The sequence below is a fragment of the Populus alba genome, chromosome 9, assembly GCF_005239225.2.
Source record: "Populus alba chromosome 9, ASM523922v2, whole genome shotgun sequence".
Classification (NCBI taxonomy): Eukaryota; Viridiplantae; Streptophyta; class Magnoliopsida; order Malpighiales; family Salicaceae; genus Populus; species Populus alba.
In genome coordinates, this window is record NC_133292.1 from 11,099,981 (window position 1) to 11,122,171 (window position 22,191).

A 22,191-nucleotide genomic window follows, 5' to 3' on the forward strand; every position below is an offset into this window, starting at 1 on the left:
GCTTTTGAAACGTTTTAATATTTTTTCAAATAAAAAACATTTTAAAAATCTATCAAACTCCAAAACAAATCTTAAACAGTAATATATATAAAGCACTATAAGATTTCCATTCAATATATTATTGCTTAATCATTGGTTCAAGTTTATACTTTTATATATAATTATAGAGCAGAGTATAAGAATTCCTCGAGCAAGCTATTGCATTTCAAAACATGTGGTCCGCTGGATCTGCATACCAATTTTTTTTTTTCTTTTCCAGTGTCCATTTTTTTTCTCTTTTTTTTTCCCTGCATGAAGCTACTCAGTTGCTGCTATCAGCTGGCCACCAACCAATCTTGTTTTCCAGTTTTAATATATTTTTGTAATATATTAGGTCTACCACAGCATATCATATGGGGAAACTACATTTTATGTTTCCATTTTTGGCTGACCTCAGGGCACATGTGATGTCCGGTGGGGAAAAAATATGTGATTATTTTTGCTTTCAAAATATATTAATATTAAAAAAAATTTAATATTTTTTAAAATAAAACACTTTATAAAACAACCAACATTATAATTCAAACACTACCTAAACACAGCTGGCAACAGCCATGGTGATGGATGGAGATGGAATTAACTGCAAGATAATCTCTTTTCGGAAAGAAAGAAGAAGTGGAGGATTTCTAGGCAATGCTGGAAATCAAAAGGTTTGACATGGGAAATTGAAGGGCTTCACTCTGAACTGAAGGGAGCCATTGCAGGAATTCCCTCCCACAGTAGAAGGGCCAAAACAATCCCTGCCCAACAGTGCCTTCACAAAATAATCAGATAAAGTAATCAACAGCTCAGTCCTTTCAAGTTACTGATGAGACAGGTCAAAATTTTGTCATGAATCCATGATTGAGAACTTCACATAGTAGGTTACTCAAGCGCCTTTCCTTTCCTTTTTAGAGAGAGAGAGATCTTCTTGCATATATGTACACATCAGAGTCTATCAACAAACTGTTTCTTCACAAAAGCAGATTTTAATTTCTCCACCTCAATCAAAAGAGATGAATCTCTGTCACAGGCTTCCACAAGGACTTCAAACCTTTTCTCAATATCACTGGCCTGCAGTGGCAAACCTTCCGGCTTCTCAGGCAAGCGAGATGATAGCTTGTAATAACGAACCAATTCCAGCATAATTCCCTGTGACATGAACTGGATAGTTATTATACAGAAAACATATTGATGCTCGCTCCTAAACCGAAAACATCTTCACCATTTACAGGTTTTTTATTTATTTTGACCGCAAAACAAATCTGGTTTTGTCCAAATACAGAAAGGGCAGCAATGGATTGTCATTCCAGATTGCTACCAAGTCAAATAAACGAGTAACAATTGGCTGCTAGAAGATTATAAACACCTAGATAATATCAGCAAATAAACACTTCGATTTTGATATCGAATTGTTTGAATGATGTCTCACCAATGTTTAAGGCTTAGATATGCAAAAGTCAAGAAAACTACTTATTCAATCAGAACCAAACCAATAGGTAATTCGCCCTCCAGAAAAGTTTAATACCTCATGTCTCTGCTTCTTGGAGCAGTCTCGCAAAAGAGATTTTGCAAGCTTATTTCGCAGCGTTATCTTGTCATTGGCATGAAACAGGAAAATGAAGGATGAAAGGTGGTGTAGAACCAGGGTAAATGCCATTGATCCTCGAGTTGCAGCTCTGTCAAGAGCACCAGAAACCCATGCTTTGACATAAGCTTCCAGAATGCCTTCATTGTCCTGCAAAGGACCAAGTTTCATAAATAAAAAGTGTGCATTATTTGATTAAACTCAGAATCTACTGGATACTAAAATTCTTGCAAAATCTTGACCGAAAATTATTTGAAATTGTGAAAATTTGAGACCAGCCCAAACATGACAAACTAAAGACCACTATTCCTGAGATAAAAGCAAAGCAAGATCTTGTGCTTGTTCTCGAAACCAATACACAACCATGCATTTAGTTCCTATCTCATCATTTCTGCCTAGACAAATTATAACAGAGAAAATGCACTTAATATCTCCTATAAACCTCAAGATAACCTAACACACAAAATTTATCTTCTTTCCCCTTTTTTTCCTGAAATTTCCACCAGTTGCAGCCAAAGACAAGAGCTTCATTCTCATATTAAATCAAACCCGTGTTGCTTTGACCCTTCATCTTATCTTAGCACCTGCGTCCAGCACTGGACACTTGGACATGGCTATGGACACTCGGACACTCCAATTATCTGGAAATGAAGGAAAGTTCTTAAAAATAGTTGGCTCGGGCATACATACATGTGTCAGACACAACCCCATGTCGTATATGGATCCCAAGTCCAAGCAATATAGAATGGAAATCATGCAAGCTCGAACTAGACTGCAGATAGAACTAAATTCAACTAAAATACATTCATGGCCAATATAAGAAGTTCAAGTTTAGCAGCTGAACCTCAACAGGTTCAAGGTAGCCTTCTGCCTCAGCAAAGCATTTCTCCAAAGGTGGCAGAATTTCAAGAACACGAGCATTGGTCAATCCATTCCAGGCAGCAAGTCTCACAGGAGTTTCAGTGCAACGATGCAAATATACAGCCACTTGCCGGCCAAAAATTATATCACCATAGGATATAGAAGCAAACTGCTCTACAAGAGTTTCAAGAAATGTAGAATAACTCTCGTGAATCTCTGATTGAAACCTCAAAAACTCCAAGGAAGATTTCTTCCCAGTTTCTGGAAGTACGTTTACATTATCCTCCAAAAAGTGTTCAGCACTTCTAACAGATCTTGATTCATCAAGAAGCTGACCATAGAGGTTTTGCAAGGCTTCATAAACATCCCTACTCTTGTCATGCTCAAGCACACCCATTCCACTAAGTAGTATGACAGATAGAGAATGCAACTTCCAAATTAAAGGTGTGAAGCGAACAGGAGAGGGAGCATCAGTAGGCAGGAAAGAGGACATGGTTTCCAGGCCTAGTAGAAAGAAAAGCCCACCTTTAGCAACTTCAAGTGTATCATGGGTGTGCTCAGTAGGATTCCGTGTATCAGAAGAACTTTGAAGACAACCCTGTTTGTTATTGGAGATGGTTGCGATTGGACTGAGAAACCAATGCAAGGGAAGCGGCAGTCTCTGGTGAGCCCACTCTGCTGTCAAAGAAGTTAAGTGATTATCTTGCCATGTCATGTCTGATATGTCCAGATCCTCATGTATAGTTTCCAGGGATGATTTTCCCTTAGAATTGTCCTCTGGTGTGGCTTTCAATTTCCTCTTCACAGACAACCATCTATTCTTAAAGTGAGAAGCCAATGTGTTGCTAAAGGACACATAGTCTTCTTCTTTATATTCCCATCCAAAAAGTTTCACTCTCTCATTCAATTGTAGAAATCTCCGTGTATAGAAGTCAAGATACTTAAGAACCGGGACATCAAACAAAATATCCAGCGCCTTCTTCATAACAGGCTTATCCCTTGGTCCAATGGTTAGGAAAACTCCTAAAAGAGAAGAGATCATGTTCATTGCGAATGCCATTTCTTCATCAGTTGGAACTTCTGTGGAAGACAAGTTCTGAAAGATTTCTAGCATGCTGGTTAGCATTCTCGCATCTGTTTGAGCCAACAAAACAGTCATGGACCAAAATCCTCCACCAGAGGCACCCCAACCAATTCCTGCCCCTGGAGTTGGTCCTCCTCTACCAAATGTCTCAATTGAATGCACAGAGTGCCATTCTGATGTTACAAACTTAATAAAAAGATTAAGGACACATTTCAATTCAACCAAAGAACTCTTTAGTATCCCATCCTCGAGTATCTTTGATTCTCCTGAGAATCTGTATTCTTGGGAAGGTGGACTATGGACCCCACTCTTAGCTAATTGAATCAAATTATCAATGGATACAAAAACACGGATTAGCCCATGGAGGCAACAAACAGAAGCTAATGATGTTTCAGAGTTACTGTGCTGTCTCAAATGGCACAGTTCATCAATGAAGCTCAAAAACCCATTTTTAACAACTCCAAGTCCAATCTTAGGAACAAATTCTGGCAACCATGGCACATGCTGACCACTTCCTTGGAGTCTCAAGGCATCCTCTGGGATCAATTTCTCAAGCAATGTGGAGAGCATATGCAAGACAGCTGAATAGACCCACAACAAGGACCTAATAGATGAATCTTGAAAAACAAATTCACTCCTATTTCCTTTCTCCCACTCAAAGATTTTAGAAATGTATGGATCACTTAAGGATGCTATCCACTTTAGAGCTAAATCAATCATTGGAGTCACGAAACTCCAAGACCAACTTTCTTGTTCATCACCAGCACAATCTGACATCTGATTGCTTGCATGCTTCTGCATATAGAAATTTGGAAGATTTCTAGACAATGCCTCCAAAACAAGATATGCCTCCTTAGAGACTGAAGCAAATTCACCAAGAACATTGTTCTCTTGAAGTTTCGTGAATGTTGGTGGATTCAACCACAAGCACAATGCAGGGAAGATATCTGAAAAGCATGATATACAGCACCCATAATGGATGCAGGCCTTCCAAAGACGTAGTTCTTCAACCATCAAAGCTGATGATAGTTTACAGATCTCCTTCCCAGATTTTAGCCAGTAATCAAGGGAGGAAGTATACCGATACAGATGCCATGTCATAGCCTGGACAAACCCATTCTTTATTAACTCAATGCAATTGTTCTTGTCAGATTGAGCCAACACCTGTTTGACATCAAAATAGAACATTAAAATGGCTGTCTTGAATGAAGCATTAGAGACATTAACCATGCAATAGAATAAATAGGACCAGGCACCAATTTATAACTGTTCAGAAATGTGCAGAAACTTCTTACCTTCAACAGCCTAACAGATTTTATTTTAGAAGGGCGAACTTCTATATTATCTCCCATAGTAAACCTGTGGATAACCATATTGACAAGCCTTTGACACTTCATAATTGCATTTGCACATGTTAAGGAATGCCTTGCTATACCGAGAAGTATAGAAATTATGCATTCTTCCAAAGGAGCAGAAGGGTCAGCCTGAAATCGGACATAGAAAACTGCAGATCAAAATACAATAAGTATGCACGAGGGAACGATCATTTAAATCAATAATGCAGGACACGATAATTCAACAAAAGAGAGTAAACTATATTACATATGGTTCTAAAATGTCTTCCGATTTGAGTGTAAGTAATTTCAAACATCCGTTATTCTGAAAGAAGCACTAAGAACGATTCTGTGACAAGCGCAAAAAACAAAAAAAAACTAAATTCACATCCATCTCCATTTTACAGACCTCCAACAGAATTCATCCTTAAGTAAAACATTGTAGAAGTGATAGTCAGTTCACCCACATTAACTTTAATCACAAAATGTTGTTTTTTTCTTGTCAATATAACTACACTTACTTCCAGAAGATAGCGCATCTTATGAAGGATTCCCATCCTAACCAAACCTGCAGCAAAATCCTGGCTAGCAACAGCAATGTCATCCTGAATTGTGTGTTTGCCTTCAATCTCATCATCAACGATATCCTCGGAGAAAGCCATAATATTAGAAGGTTTAGCATTATACTTCCAGAAACCACCATGAAGAAAACCAGCATCAATGTCTGGTTTGCTTCGAAAAACAGGAGCAGTGAAGATATCCTTCTCACAAGTTGCAATTTTCTGCAAGCACAATATATCAAACTCAAAGTCAACTGATGCCAGAGATATGCTCAGCTACGAAGAAAATGTCCAGAACTTTACCTCTGAAATCTCAAAGAAAGTCTCATTCAAATCACAACTGAGTGCAGACTGAATAACTTTTGCACAAGCTAAAACTACAGAATGGTGATTATCATCAAGACACATCCTACAAATCAAAACAACATTGAGTTTACTATTGTGTCATTGTATGAAACAAGTGATTCAATCATCATTGTCAAAGGGCAGTGACAATAAACAGTAAAAGAATTCTGGAGTGACCAACCTCAATGCTAAAACAAGCTCAGGTTCAGGGCCAAGTGCAAAGGCCCAAACAGCCTCCCAATCATCTGACTTGTCAACTTGATTAGCATTGCTCACAGTAGATCCAACTTTATTTTGTTGGATACCATGTATCGCATTATCAAGCACAGATGCAAGAAGATGCAATGCAAGAGCCCGTTGTCCCGGAATCTGAAACTAACAAAATTAGCTTTGCACAAGAATCATATAACAAAAATCATAAGGTGTTGCTTTCCATTTATTCAAGAAAGCCAAAATTTGAAATTAATTCACTTAAAACTAATTGGTGAGCTATGAATGATGTTAACTGACCACACTTCTAGTAAGTTGCACTGCTTCTTTGATTGTGTATCCTGCTGCACCAGGGTCTCCCTCAGTCCGCAAGAAGTCACGTTCAGCTACATTATCAGCGCTAAGCCCATTGTCACTGGATATATTACCTACAAAACAAAAAAGAATACTCAATTTCATGACACGGCATCTGTTACCCCACCCCTGTAAATAAAGACCGCATCTAAAATGTAAGTTTATCGCAAAAAAAAATCTACTATTATTCCAGATAACAGAACCAGGTTCAACAACATGCTTTCAAAGAGGTTTAACATGAAATTTGAAAGAAGAACTGTGAATACTAAAATTACTACTGGTTTGTGACCAAAGGTGAGGAAGTTTGAAAAACCTTTATATCTAAAAGTGCTCATTAAACAATGAGCAAAGGTGATCACCGAGCTACAAAACTTTCTCGGGTTATTATTATGTTAGACATTAGAACTTCTTATTGTCTACTGAAGATTTTAAACTTGGCTACTTGATTAGCTTCTTGCCTAAGATACCAAAACCTACAGGTTTTGGCCTTCGTGATTATGGGAGGAACCATCAGCAATCAATTAAGTAAATCAAATAGCATGATGAGGTGTAATTGCTAATTACTCAATGCTCAATAAATCCACCAAAGATAACAAAACTGAGAATGATATATGACTAAAAAGATATCACCCAAACAAACTGAATGACAATAGGTTGTGGAGTAAATTAGAGAATCAGAATTTCTTTCATCGTCTTTTTTTTTAAATGAATGGGTGATATGGATAAAGAACAAATAATCTAACAACAAAAGGGATAAGAATAAGACTTTAGTCATACCAGTATCGGGTTCATCTGCAATAACAGTCCCTTCCAAAGAAAACCTTAATCCTCTAACTGCCTCAACCCTCTCACTCCAAGTATTCCACAAACAGCCACTGGTTGTGCTTGAATCATGCAGCAAATTGTTATCTAGCCCACTCTTTGTGTCTTTTGATATATTCGCTGTCATCATCTCTGGCCTCTCACTCCCTGCATGAGGAGAAATCTCTGAGTGTTTGATCAAGCGATTCCCAACTGGGATACTATCCACTTGACTACTGACAGCCTCGTCTGAACTCGAGACATTTTTCTTCTTCAGTTTTTCTTGGCCACGTTTTTTCAGCAAGTTCAACAACTCAGGGTTCATCTTCTCCATTATCTCAGCCTGTGCTTCTGCAATCTCTTCAGCTGACATGCTCTGCAACCGGGAACGATTTTCTGCATCAATCTCACTCTCGAGAAGCTTAGACCCTTGTTCATTACCATGACTATTGAAACCAGAGCTAGAAACTACATTTTGATTGAGCTGCTCTCGCTTCTTTAGCATCCCTGACAATGCACGGTTACTTGTCTCCATATCAACTACAGAAGTGACAGCCTCTTTCACTTTCGCTGGAGGCATAGAAGAACTTAAATCCGTTTCTATATCCACTTCCATTGGAACCTCACTAGCTCGAAAGGAGTCATTTAACAACTTTCTATTCTCCACGTGATCTACTGCTTCTCCATCCTTCCTATATTTTCCTGTCTTCTTTAGTCCAGCCCTATTTTTTTCTACCTCGTCAATCTCCAATGAATTATCACTCGGGACCAACTCTCTCCACCGGCTAAGATCCAAACCCTTTTTCTGCTTCCTCTTTACTGGATGCGCAAAAGCCGATATTGGATTAGAGTAAATAGAATCATCATCATCTTCTTCACCATCATCCTCATTATCATCATTACCATCCTTTCTGCTACTTATCGGACCCCAATGCTGCAATTAATCAAATCAACATATAAATTCATAAACATCCACCACGCAACCATGAATAATTTCATCAAAAACCAGAACAAAACAAAAGAACCACCAAGATTGGTCAAATTGTGTGAAATTCAAAACTTTTTTAACTATCCACTACGTCCCATTATTTTAATAGCTCTAAAGCAATAGAAACTCAGCTAAACCATATCCTAGCCCTAACAAGATCAACTACTTCTCTTCTCCAGCTCTGAAACAAAAACCAAAGCACAAAACTTTCTCGAAAGCTCAAGACCTTTTCTTTCATTAACAAGAAACAAGACCCAGCATGTCAAATATATTGGCTTCGAATTTGAAGCTGGGAAAACTGATAGTCTAAAACGCAAAAGACTGTGTAAAAGGGCTTACAGGACCATGGGAGCGGTGGCGAGCAACAGGGAAAGGCAAAACGGTGAGCTGAGGAGGAGGAGTAGGCTTATTTTGTGGGGTTTCCGAAATACCCTTTTCAATAATGCTACCAATTAAACGTGAAGCATCATTTCCACCAATTTCTAGTTCTTTGGCTCCAAAAACCTTTTGAGTTGAAGTTGAGGGATTTGTCTGGTTTTTCCTTCTACTAATGTTATGCTTGTTGACGTCCATGTTTAGAATGCTTTCGACTTTTCTGTTTCTTTTTCGTTTGATTAAGAGGGCATAGGCAGGAAAAGAGAGAGCCGAAGTTTTAGGCTAGCGGTGAAGGTTTTTATAGAGAGAGGCCAGGAGAGAAGGAGTGGTTTTGGGCTTGGGTTTGTACATAGGTTGGTGTGGAACCGAAAGCAAGGTTAATCTCTGTAGAATAATACAATGGTCTAGCTTCGAGCTTGTTTTGCGATTGTAGATATTTTGTAAATAATTTTTTATGTTAAAATATATATTAATAATATTTTTTATTTTTTAAAAATTATTTTTAATATTATTATATTAAAATAATTTGAAAACACTAAAAATATATTAATTTAAAATTAATAAAAAAATAAATAATTTTTAAAATATAAAAACAAACATGCCTTTACTTACCTTTTATAATCATATGCATCTCTTCCTAGGGGAAAACAAAAAAAAACACGAAGGAAAAGCCTAAACTTTATCTTCGACGCTCTCTCGAGAAAAATAGTCTTTACATGAACAAAAACGACACGGATGATAACTTAGAACATTGCTTCATGTCTATGTCTTGCCATATATTGTGTTTATTCTCTGAAGAAGTGAACATCACGGATTCAAAGCAATCTATTAATATGCCCTTGAAAATCTTGACAAGATTATGTTATTGCACCTTGTTCAGATCTTGTTTTTCTATTTAACAAATTAAATAATTGAACTTTTTTTAATTTAATCATTTGAAATTTTTTTTCGTAAATTCAATCTGATTTACTGATATGTCATAGGAAGAAACAATACATTATATGTTTGCAATATGTTTGGAATACTTTGAATTGAATTATATTAAAAAAATTTAATGAAATCTCGTATCGGAAATCTTCTTATATGTTAATAAATAAATAAATAAAATTTAATTTATATAAATATTCTAAAAGTAAATAGGAGATCAACCCCACTTATTTATAATTTTAAAAATAATAAATTTAATATTAAAACTAAATTTTTTTCAAGATACTCGTCTGGCACCCTTTTTATATATAAAAAAAAACTTCTTGAAAAAATAGAATAAAAATGTAAAAAATAAATTAAATTAAATTTTATCTTTTCCAAATATAAAATTCAATTTATTTAGCAATTGAATAAAAAAAAAACATTATAATCGAATTCAACTAAAATAGAAAATTAATTCCAAACAAATTACTATAAGTGGATTGGGATGTCCATATGTATAGTTTGTGGATAGTGTTTATTGTATCTTCCAGTCATATATTTGTTGATCTTTTTCATGGAGTTTTCAGATTCAAGACCTGCTGAATTTCATGTTTTTATACTGCTCTTACGTTATTTTTGTCTTTTAAGGTCCATGGTCTTGCTAAGACACCCCCACAGTACTCATAAGATGTTAGTTCTTCCTTTTCTATCTTCTACTACTTTAAATTTTTTTACAAGTATAAGTTCCCCTTTTTTACCGAGACAAAAAAACCTCACAAAATAATCCACCTTTCCAGGTTTATTCGTTTTATATTGAAAAATACAGGGTTTGTATTCTATCAGTAATTGTCCAAACTTTTTTTTTTTAAGGCGAGACTATTTAATTTAAAATTGTTAATGTTTATACCAATAGATTATAAAAGATAAATTTTAAAATATTTTATTAAACTAGCTTCGAATAAATTTAAAAGCTTTTAACATATATACATACATACATACATATATATATATATATATACACATATAAAAAGTTTCAATTCCAAAATTAAAGATTATAGTTTTTGAACGAGCAATCGAAAAATTTCCGCAACATCCGTAGGTGTAGATATTTTTGACCTCTAAGGAGATTATTTGCACATGATTATCTTTTTCACCTAATTTTGGTGTTTTATTTAATTTATTCCTAAGTTTTTTTAATATATATGTGTGTGTGATTGGGTATTATAAAAAAATACTAATATATGAAGGGCTTTATTAGACTTGGCTGGCTTAAATTCGTATTTCATATTATAATAGATATTGTATTTTATTAAAATAATATATATTTTTATAATTTATAATTTATTTTTGATATCAAAATATCAAAATAATTTTAAAATATAAAAAAATAATTTAAAACTAAAATTTTTTAAATCTTTTTAAAAACACACACCAACAGCAAAAAAGAAGATGCACTGCCCAAGTTGATTTGTTCAAGCTTCTTTATTATTCAACTCAAAAGAGAACACGTAAAAATAAGCATTGGACTGATGATGTGTTTAATATTGCAGTACAAGCATTTTAAAAATGCTTTTCAAACAAAATGATATTTCTGTATTATTTTTTTAAGTAAAAAAAGTCATTAAAAACCACAAATTTTGACACGCTCTCCCACTTTGGGCACAGCCACCAAGTGCAATGCGGGCTACCAGACTAGGCCTGGGCCTCGATTGCCCGAAACGCAGTCTGAGAGAATACTGGGGCCCACCCATTGTAGTTTATATGACTTCCGTCCCGCCGTGAGTGTTCTCTTCCCGATGTGGGATATCAACTTTCTGGGTCCTTAAGAAACCAGTATCCTGTATCCTGAACTAGCAAAGTGCCGAAGTGTTTTTCTTCTGGTTCTCCAAACTCCAAGCATGAAATCTTTGGAGAGGAGCATAAGTTTTATAAAGAGCCAATTGTGCAAGATACATGGAGTCAGTTTTCAGTTCTGGATGTGGTGTTGGCTTTCGTTGTTATAACGTGGCTTGATGTCTCTAAAGTGAGGGCTTGAACTGGCATCCTTCAAAAGCTCAAGGTATTTGACAATGCACAATGAGATATGAATGCTACCATGTAACTAATGATTCTGATGCATATGATAGCAAGGATGGCTGGTTGGATGGATTCCATATTACAGAATCCTCACTACTGCAAATAGCGATTTGAATGCTCATCATGGCATCTGATCTTGGCTTGGCCATCTCAATCTGTGCAAAGACCTGAACTTTTGTAGCATCGATCAAGCCAGGTTCATTGATGATCCTCCTTCCAGGTTCATTGATTCCACCATAAACAAATGTTTTTTTCCTTTCCCCTACCTGTGCTCCACATATGTAATCCTAAATCAGACCCCAGTTTTAGAACTTTCTTCCCATTCCAACTACGGTCATTTGGAATTCTTAGCTCCCAGGCAACTCTGCCCTCCAGCAACCCTTAAAGAACCTTTGTCAACACAGACTCAGTTCCATTCCTTCAAAAAAGAATTTCAAGCCTAAACCACCCTCCGATCTTGGTGGAGTAACTAAGTCCAGGCTACCTTGGATTCTAAAATGCTTCCCACTTCTTGTTTTTTTTTTTACCGAATTAAAGATGCTTTCACGGACATGGTATTCTTGCAATCCCTTCTCCCACTTCTGCAGCAACTTAGCAAGTGCCAAGGAAACTGTAGCTATAGATATGTTTCAAGTTTTTTTGCACCGATCTAGCCTCAAGCAAATTCTAAATCGACTGATCATTAGTTTGATTCAGCCGAGTTTTAGGATACATAAAATTTTGGTTGGATTGTGATGAAAGTATTTTTCAAAAATATATAAAATTAAAAACATATGTTCTGCCTGCTTTCCTCTTCAATTCCTTTGAAAACCAAAAAACAAATTACATCCTATTAATTTATTTATCCGTGGCACCTTACAAATATATAAAGAGCAAGATAGCAATAAAGTTATTTATTTATACAGTTTGTTGTTGGTATCCCACATCGGCAAGATAGCAATAAAGACAGAACGCAAGGCGGATAAAATAGAATGGACGGGCGACATGACAACATACTTACCTGGACGGGGTCTTTGGGCGATCAATAAGGCTCAGGCCTAGGCTTGTGGCTTGCATTGCACCCAGCAGGTGCACCTGTCTAACATCTCCCCAAGTGGGAGAGTGTACGTCAAAATTTGTGGTAGAGGGGGCCTGCGCTAGCCGCGGCCCCTGTCTAATAAAAGTTGAAAATTCATTTAATATTTGTGTAAGCTAACCTTCTCTCAGTCTTTAACGGCTCCTGTCTATCTATTATGAGTCGAAAATTTATTTAAATCTTGTCCATTCTAACCTTCTCGATATTTGCTGTAAAATGGGATGTTAATCAAAAAAATTAATCTTCAACATTATAATTAATATCTATATCTTAATAGTTTTAAATAAATTTGTATTTTTCTATCAATTCACTTTTTTGTTTAACACCTTTAATTGCAGTTGAATGTAATTAAATACCACCCAAAATTTAATGCATCGGAGCACAAAGAAACCATAGCGTCCTCTTTACATGTCTCAATCATTAAAATAATTCAAATTTTATTCTTTGAACTTTAAAACGTCGTCAAATAATTACATACTATTAATTACAACTTATTTTAGAGAGCTCAATGTTATAGCAAGAAAAGCCATTACTACATAACGACGGTTTTTCAAAATAAAACAATATTGTTTTTAGTAAAAGAATCAAGTTTTTTTCACCGTTATAGCCTCAAAGCAAATTCTAAATCAACAAATTATTAAGCCCCATTTGTTTATTGGAAAGTTTTTTTTTTTAAGTGAATTCCGAGAAAGTGAATTATTTTTCGATGTTTAGTAATGTTATGAAAAATAAGTTGAAAAATACATTTCAGTGTTTAGTTATATCATGAAAAATAAATTGAAAAATAACTCATTAATATTTTTTTTTCAAGTTTATTAAAATAATAATGAATAAATCTTATAAATTAAAACGTTGAATGAGAATAAAATTGAAAAAATATATAATTTCATAAATTATCTCAAATAAAATAAATAATAATCAAAATAATAAAGATCAAATTTAAAAAATTAAAAAATTAAAAGAAGAAAAAATTAAAATAATAAAAATTAACATTTCATAAATTATTTCAAATAAAATAAGTAACAATCAAAAGAATGAGAATCAAATTTAATAAATAAAAAATTTTAATTAAAAAATGATAAGGAAAAATCAAATAATAATTATAAAATTAAGGATCAAAATTAATATAAAAATTAAATTCTAATGGATGAAATTGAAAAATAAATATTCAAAAATAAAATATATATAGCAATCAAAAGTTTGAGGACCAAATTTAATATAATAAAAAAAAATATGATATTTTTAATTTTTTCACAACTTCCAGAGAGTATTTTCCGCCCAAAATAAAAGGAAAACACTTTTCTTGAAATCAAGCCAAATTTTTCTTTGACTGGAAAGTATTTTTCATTGATCAACTTTTCTAATAACAAATAAACAAAAGAAAGTTTGGAAAGTAATTTTTCAGAAATCACTTTCCAGAAAACAAACACAACCTAAATTGATTCAACCAAGTTTCTCAAGATCTAGAAATTTAGAGCGTTTTGGATTATGGTGTAGAGTAATTTTTTAAAAAAAAAAGTTGCTTAAAATTTTATCAAAACAGTTTTTTATATATTAATATATAAATTTATAAAAAATGCAATAAAATATTAATTTAATGTTTTTTCAATCTAAAAATATTTTAAAAAAACATATAGAAACAAAAATATAAATGGTGTGAAACACCCCCACTTAACTGCTTGCTTTCCTCTTCATTTCCTTTAAAAACCAAAAACAATAAAATTACATACTATTAATTTATTTATCTTTGGCACCTTACACGTATATAAAGGAGAGGATACAGTTTTTGTTGGTATCCCATATCGGAAAGAAAGTAATAAAGACAGAACGAAAAGCGTATAAAAAAGAATGGACGGGCCACTTAACAACATACTTACCTGGACGGGGTCTTTGGGCGATCAAAAAGGCTCAGGCCTAGGCTTGTGGCTTGCATTGCACTCAGCAGGTGCACCTGTCTAACATCTCCCCAAGTGGGAGAGTGTACGTCAAAATTTGTGGTAGAGGGGGCCTGCGCAAGCCGCGTCCCCTGTACAATTCGAGTTAAAACTGAGCTTTATTTATTCTGCGAAATGTTATCTTAATTAATATATACGTATCTGAGGCAAGCGAATCGGCTAAATTGAGAAAACTATATATATCTAAACATTTGTAAAGGAACTTGTATTTATTTGTCAATTACTACTTTTTTTAACCATTTTGAATTAATAGAAATTCATTCTTGTTTTTAACAAAATTATTAATTATATTTTTCAAAAAAAAGGGGGGGATAATTTGGTTTATAAATGTGTTAGCAGATTATATGCCACAACATATTAAATTCTTTTAATTTTGAATGACATTTCTAGACAAAATATCATAAGAATAGATTGAGATTAAATGAGAAAAAAAACTAATTTATTACTCAAAAATAAATAAAGCAACTAAACTATAGGACAAATAAACCTCCCCGGACCATATAAATACACGGTGAGTTGATGCAAAGGATTTAATTAAAATATGTCAGATTCCATCAAGTATACAAATGAACCTAAATTCTGCTTTTTTTTTCTTTTGCTAGTAGCTTCTAAAATTCCCATGTAATAAACAAAAAAGGATAGAAAAAAATTATTAAGAAAAATTATTCAAATCACAACAGTAACTCAATTTAATGCCATCGACAAAATTGTAATGGGCCTGTATAAGCAAAACGCAGCCCACCTTCAATCTCGACAAGCTTCAGGGCAAAATCCATACAACTATAAATTCTCACGCCATCCACAGTGTTTTCTTTCCAATTTTCCCTCACTTTCTCGAGAAAAACTCACCATGGCAGAGTGGACCCACCTTCCAAAAGATCTCATAGAACTCATCTCCAAATGCCTAGACACCTCCACAGACCTCCTCCGTTTCCGTTCCGTCTGCAATTCATGGCGATCCTCAATCCCTCCGAAATCACCCCGTTTATCATCAAACACCTTTAAGATCCTCCCAAATGACGGTATCTCTCACACCTCTTTTGGGTTTTCTCTGTTCAAGCGAAATATATTCCTCATTGGGTTGCCGAATTCCCATAACCAGGCAGACCCACAAGGCTGGCTTGTCAAAATCGAAGAAGATGTGCCTGGTAAAAAACACTTGTTTGATCCTTTATCACGGTGCAGGTCAACTTCTTTGCCTCATAGTCTTCCTCGTGTTTTAGATTTAATGAATTTGAGAATTCGTGAATTGGGTCATGAATATGTTCTGCATCATGTTAGTTACAAGCCGAATTCGTCGAGTTTTACTGATGCTGGTAATTTATACATGGAGAAAGTTGTAATGATTTGGTTAAATTGCGAAACCGAGTTTGTTTTGTTAACAATTCATGTTTCTGGGAAGTTGGCCATGTTTAAGAGCGGTGATAAGAGATGGACTATTATTAATGAAATGCCATCGCCTTTCGATGACGTTATTGTTTATAAAGGGAGGTTTTATGCCGTGGATAATACCGGCAGGACTGTGGTTGTTGCGTTGGATACAGATTTGGGTTTGGTTGGGGATCCCGTTTTTGGTGGGGACAAGAAGTATCTGGTTGAGTCGAAGGGGGATTTGTTGCTGGTTGATATGTATTTGAGTATTGATACTGATGAAGGGTTGAGTATTGGCAACGATGTTGTGCAGGATCTTGTTCAGTATATGAGTGAGAGGACGGTTCGGTTTAAGGTTTTTAAGTTGAATGAAGAAGGGAAGAGTTGGATTGAGGTGAAGAATTTGGAAGATCGAGTGTTGTTTTTAGGTGATGATTCCACGTTTTCTGCATCGGCTTCTGAGCTTTCTGGTTGCAAGGGCAATTGTATATTTTTTGAGGATAATTTCTTTTATTCAAGAGAGGAAGGAGATGATGGATCAATGATTGGTCGTGATATAGGTGTGTTCGAATTGGAGAGTGGTTGTATAGGACCTTTAAGGAATTTTCCTGATTACTCCAAGATGTTCTGGCCACCTCCTGATTGGGTTGCTTCAACTTCATTGGAAGTAAGTGTTCACTCTTTTTTGTTCCCACGGTGCAATTGTTTTCGTGAAGTTTCAATTTTATTTTTGCGTGCTAGTTTATCCTGCCTGGATTTTGATATTTACTCTGTAGATTTCTCAACTTGTTCGGCTTGCAGTTTGGATGTGTTTTTCAGCTTCATGTCTTGATAGTTGTGTATCCAAATGGCCCTTGGAATCACAGGTCATAGTTGATCCATGATAAGTAAACTGGCAATGTTGTGCTGAAAATAGGTATAGATCCATTGGGTGGGAGGGGAACCCATTCTAGGTGAGGCATTCAGTGATGCCTTTTCTGAGGCGATCTATCTATAGAAGGCTAGATTCTGGTTAGACCACTTAATATATTTGTGAGGAATAATGGAAACTATGCCCCGACCTGCCTTCCTATGCATTTGCATCATCAACTTACATCCCTCCATTGTGTCAGAGGCTCAGGACAGATCCTTCTGGTTTTCTTTTTCAACCTCAAATGTGAGTGGCGACAGGCCAAGACTGTCAGTTATATGCCCTTTTTGAGTGAGAGAGCATGGGTCACCTATCAACTTCTGTAATTGAGCATTTCCAAAGAGAGTTGTCAAATTACATAATCTCGAGGCAACACTATGAACTGATTTTGGATTTTGTTAGAAATGTTTTACTTCAAGGTTCTACTTTACATGGAAATCCTTCCTTCTAACCGTGTCCTTCCAGTTTTTTTGGCTTCTTTGTGAATGCTTGAACATTGTTGCCAAAATACAGAATTTCAGATGCTTGGATAGTTGGTAACAAGACATTCATATCTCACTGTTTTCTTAATCTAATCAATTAATTAATTGTTGATTGTAATTTCAAGTGGAAAATCTTTCCTGCTGGACTGTACGAACATATGCCTTGCAATATGACCGTCAAATTTAAGTGGGATGGATGCTATTATTTAGCTTTAGTACAATCACCATGCATTAGTACATCTGCCCTTGTATCTGATATCACGTTCATTTTTTATTTATAAACATTCTTCCACTTCTTCTTTTTTTCCTTTTCCGTATAATGACATGTTCTTTGCTGATATGGTGAATAAAACAGGTGCAGAATCAAAACCAGCTGGAAGAGCTGTTGATAGAGAAGTGAGTAACAGTAGTCCTTTTCATGGCCGCTCTGATAAAATATCAGCAGAGCTCGGTCCTCGTATACCTGTCCATTAATTTATTTACCTGATGACCTGAGGTGTAGAAGTGAAGCGATGAGCTGAAGTTTCCAGTGCTATTTGAGAAGTTTAATCAGTTATGGCTTTCACTTTCTCTGTGAGTACCAAAATGTTTAAGTGATTTGAGCCTTCTATCTCATGTTAGTTGAGAGCTAGGCAACAGCTTTTGTTCAGTCTAGCAAGTGGATGAAATCTCTTCACCTAAAGGCTGCCTGATTAATTTGAGTGATAACTCATTGCAATCAGATCGTGGAGGGCGCGAAGCTGGTTGTTTGCGGGAGCGCTCATGCAGTTTCCATTTATTGCCTTGAGTAGAAAGATCCAAATGACTCTGGATTCAGAACTAATCGTTTTTGTTTTCTGTAAACAAGTGCTGTTGACTAACCTTTTTTTTTATTTTTGTTATTATTATTATAATTAATCTTCAGCAAGTTAACTCTACTGAGTTGGATTTTGTACATGCCCATATCCAATAAGTCAACGCTGAAAATGTAGGTAATCTCTTTCCAGTGTGCCAATTGGCTGACTCAAGAAAAAAGAGCATAATTTTCTCCTGACATAAAAGTAATCTTTCCCTCACTTGCAGCTTAATTGAAAGAGGACCGCATCAAAAATTTAGAGCATAATCTATCTGTTGCTAAACAATATACAAGGCTAGGGATACGAATTCTACATGCTCCTCAGCCATTACATATCCATCCAGATCACATTAATGTGTTTTCTTGATTGCATTTATAGAATAACAGTCAATCTCACTCAGGATGGTGAGAGCTTCAAAGTCAGTCTCGTTCAGGAGCATCTCCAGAAGCTATTCTTGAACTAAGGTTGCCTGTGTATGTCCAAACCGTCTCAAAGTCAGATGACAGTGGTTTTTCCAACTTACGATGAGGTGCTTCCTTAGGTTTGCCCCTCTTTAGGGAGGATGGCACCCTTTCTGGGCTTCCGGACACTGGAGTCGAAGCACAATAAGTAGGGGTTGCAAAAGGAGAGGCAAATGGGCTTAATTGGATTGAGAAGGGGCTAGGAGACATTCTCTTCTGGATGGGAAGACCTCCTAATCCTCCTCTGTTGAAGAGGGACATCGATTCTGCTGCAGCACACTGCTTTATTGCATCATCTACGTAAATAACATCATCTATCCTTGCCATAATGTTGAAGGCCAAGCTCTCCATTACTCTTGAGTAGCTTTCGAGAATTGACTGCCCGACATCCTGCAAGAAAATAAACCTTTCATAATCCGCAAAGCATGTCTAGCATGGGCAGAACTGTTGCTGGATGCAGGGGTGGAGCTAGGATCCATAATTAAGGGGGGCAAAAATAAAAATATTATTTCAATAGGTATTATTACACAAATAACATTATTTTATTATGTAATATTGGATTTAAACAAAATTATTACATCAAAGTTGTATTATAAAAAATGATAATCTCATGTACAATTATTCTAAGTAAATTATTCTATAGTAGATATGTTATGGAGTAATGGGAAAACTTCAATAACTATGGGGAGAAAATGTCTAGAAAAGAGGGGTAAATTCAAAACCCTTTAAACTATCAAGGACTATTATGAATTCTTTGATAAAATTAAGGGGGGCGATTGCCCCGGTTCTCTTACATGTAGCCCCGCGCCCCCGCCCCTGTCTGGATGGTCTAAACAGTGTATTTGAGTGATGAATGCAATAACATAATTGTCTCTTGAACTATTTATTCGTTATTGCAGCACTTTTGGATTCATCTGAAAGGGATTCACCGCATGCAAAGTTATTTTATGATGTTAATTAGGATTATTAGTTTAGAATTCTAGATTCCGACGAAGAATTGAAGCATCTACCTTGTTATATTGAATCTTGTTCATATCCAAAGTTGTTTGTGGGAGGCCAGGGAAACGAAGCCTTAAGCTCTGCAGGAGAGTTTCTGCTCGTTGGGCCAAAATCTGGTTCTTATGCGAATCTGTAACAAAGCCCTTGACCTTGCCGCCCCATGACGAGTGCTTAATTCTCATGTTATGGGTATGTCTTTTATGATCTTTCTGCTTCCATACATGCACCGCTGCCTCGATCCTGTTTGCTATTTCCAGAGTATGATGTTCTGTCGAAAGGTCAAGGCAATCGAGGAGGCGTTCTGGTGAGAACTGCTCAGCGGTTATGTAGCGGTAGATGATATCACCAAGGCAAGCTTTTCCATTCTGATAAGCATCACAGTAGAAAATACAGAATATTATGCGTTTAGCATCCAAAGCCCAATAGCAAAATTAAAATAAGAAAAAGTTCAAGGTGCATGATTTATTAACTCTTTCAGTTTTAAAAGATAGAAGTTATTGCTAGGAGGCAAATATGACAACAGAACCTCCTCCAAATGTAATCAATCAAATTGCCTAGTAAAAAATGGTGCAGACAAAGAATGAAGCAAAACAAGACACGTGCTGCAGGGGGTAATTATACTAGTCCTAAGGGACGTGTTATTTCAAGAGACACAAAACGTTACCTTGGGCAAGGTCTCCATGTAAGCAGTGGGTATTTCCATCTCAACTAGCACGCTACTATTAATAGCCATTGCTGCTTTCAATATCTGATTGGTGCAATCTCTGCACTGCTGCAACCTCTTCCTTGTATCATCTGACAACCCATTTGGTGGCACTTTTGGACATGGCAACCACCATTTCTCTTCCTGCCTAATAGAAGGCCTCCCCCCAGAAATACCCGACGGATAGGCATCACAATCACCACCATCAGCCACAACTATCCCCCGATCAACATACCAAAACTCCGTTTCACAAAACCCGTCAAGCATACTAATCAACATAGCATCAAGCTTCTTGAGCGCGGGCAGATTCACATATAAATCCGAGCGTGGTCTAGTTGCCATAACCTCATAAGTTCCCCCACCAGGAAATTGCTGCATCGAAGGTACAAGCTCAACAATCGAATCACTCACGCATAACAGCCATTCCATTTCCCTTTTCCACATCGACTTCTTTTGCGGCAACAATGGCTCCAACCTCCACAACTCGCCAAAAACAGTCGCTGCAATTACAACCCAAGATTGAACTCAAATCCATATGGGCACCACACATTAACAGCACTAATACAGCCAATGAAAATACAGACCAGAGAGATTTGTGATGGCATTTGAGATGGCAAGTGCAGTACAGACTCCTTTACCACCACCAGACATGTCCTCTCCTAGTAGAAGCTTTGCAAATCTTTCTTTCATCATCTCAACCTCTATGAAAATGCTCATGAAAAAATCCAAAATTAGTGAAAATAAATTTGAATAATGTAAAGAAATTTAAAGCAAATAAATCAGTCTTTTCAGAAAATAAATAAATCTCAGAATCAATTTTTTTGCTTCTTTGAAAAAATGATTAAAAAGAATAGTAACTAGAAAATCATAAAAATTAAAATCCACTAAAATGAAAAATATATATATATTTACCAGACAAATCAGTCTCCCTTCGTTTCTCATTCTTTGAGCCCCAGACCACCACATCTTTACCACCAATAACAGGAACCATAACCGGCGCCGGAAAACAGAAACCTCCAGCCACCGGAAGCGGAGATGACGTCATCGAACTCGAAGCACCACCACCATCACGACCAAGCCCTCGCCGACACGAGAAATTACTCGAACTAGTACAGCTCTCCGACTCGCTGACGTCGGCACTCAAACTATAGCTCCCGCACCTCTCACTACCACCACCATCATCGTCAGAAGACACGCTCCCCATCTTGATGGAAAAATTTAAACAAGATTAGACGGTCATAAATCAAGATCTTAACTGCTTCTCCTCATTGTACGGTCAATGCAGCTGGTTGGCTGGAAATGTGAGTGTAGTGAGTGTGTTTCTCTCTCTGGAAAGAATGGTGTTCGTGTTTGGAGCTTCTTCAGAATACTTTTTATTTATTTATATAATCAGTGGCTGAAGGATTGTGTAGTGAAGAGTAGTTTGCTCTTTGCTGTTGATGAGGCGAGAGAGGAAGGGAGACGGAGACGGACGTTCGCTTGCTACTGCTACAGCTTTGTTTTTTCGTCCTTTCGTAACAGGAGGGTTTAGCACCAGACACGCCTTCTTTTATGTGGGGACCACCATGTTTTACTTTTAAATTAATTATTAAATCCCATTGGTTTTTTTTTTTTTTTCAAGTTATCAGGTACGGTCGGAGATCGACCTGAAAATGATTTAGATTACCGTATCGACTCATTAATTAATGAGTTATTTGTTTTTATTAAAATGGTATTATTTTTCTTTTTAAAAAAAAAAAATTGAAGTTGATTCGATAAGGTTTGACTGATCAATCTTACAGGACTAACCGAGTTTGACTGTATTTTTTTTTTTTTACAATTTATGTAACACATTGCAAATTATATAAGCGTGAATTAAGGAGTAATTTAAGCATTTTTTGAGATATTAAAAGACTA

The 22,191-nt window shown here is 36.0% G+C and overlaps 3 protein-coding genes and 2 non-coding genes across 5 annotated transcripts; 3 read left to right on the forward strand and 2 right to left on the reverse strand.

Annotated features, from left to right (window-relative positions):
• Positions 1-502: 502 nt before the first annotated feature.
• Positions 503-8,830, reverse strand: LOC118058864 (transcriptional elongation regulator MINIYO). Its single transcript, XM_035071641.2, has 10 exons — positions 8,483-8,830; positions 7,132-8,089; positions 6,301-6,428; positions 5,972-6,159; positions 5,749-5,854; positions 5,407-5,667; positions 4,847-5,035; positions 2,451-4,715; positions 1,547-1,756; positions 503-1,170 (listed from the first exon to the last, which is right to left on the reverse strand). The coding sequence occupies exons 1-10, from the start codon at positions 8,714-8,716 to the stop codon at positions 967-969; spliced, it is 4,743 nt and encodes a 1,580-aa protein (XP_034927532.1). The 5' UTR covers positions 8,717-8,830; the 3' UTR covers positions 503-966.
• Positions 8,831-12,495: 3,665 nt separating this feature from the next.
• Positions 12,496-12,655, forward strand: LOC118059231 (U1 spliceosomal RNA). Its single transcript, XR_004689276.2, has one exon. It is a non-coding gene; the product is annotated as a U1 spliceosomal RNA (small nuclear RNA).
• A 1,792-nt stretch (positions 12,656-14,447) lies between these two features.
• On the forward strand, positions 14,448-14,608 carry LOC118059235 (U1 spliceosomal RNA). The gene has a single exon (XR_004689280.1). It is a non-coding gene; the product is annotated as a U1 spliceosomal RNA (small nuclear RNA).
• A 678-nt stretch (positions 14,609-15,286) lies between these two features.
• On the forward strand, positions 15,287-18,213 carry LOC118058867 (F-box protein SKIP23). Its single transcript, XM_035071645.2, has 2 exons — positions 15,287-16,571; positions 17,652-18,213. Exons 1-2 carry the CDS (start codon positions 15,384-15,386, stop codon positions 17,694-17,696), a joined length of 1,233 nt encoding a protein of 410 aa, XP_034927536.1. The 5' UTR covers positions 15,287-15,383; the 3' UTR covers positions 17,697-18,213.
• A 96-nt stretch (positions 18,214-18,309) lies between these two features.
• On the reverse strand, positions 18,310-21,807 carry LOC118058866 (rop guanine nucleotide exchange factor 1). The gene is made up of 5 exons (XM_035071644.2): positions 21,208-21,807; positions 20,880-20,996; positions 20,257-20,795; positions 19,604-19,957; positions 18,310-18,983 (listed from the first exon to the last, which is right to left on the reverse strand). Exons 1-5 carry the CDS (start codon positions 21,497-21,499, stop codon positions 18,552-18,554), a joined length of 1,734 nt encoding a protein of 577 aa, XP_034927535.1. The 5' UTR covers positions 21,500-21,807; the 3' UTR covers positions 18,310-18,551.
• Between the last annotated feature and the right edge of the window lie 384 nt (positions 21,808-22,191).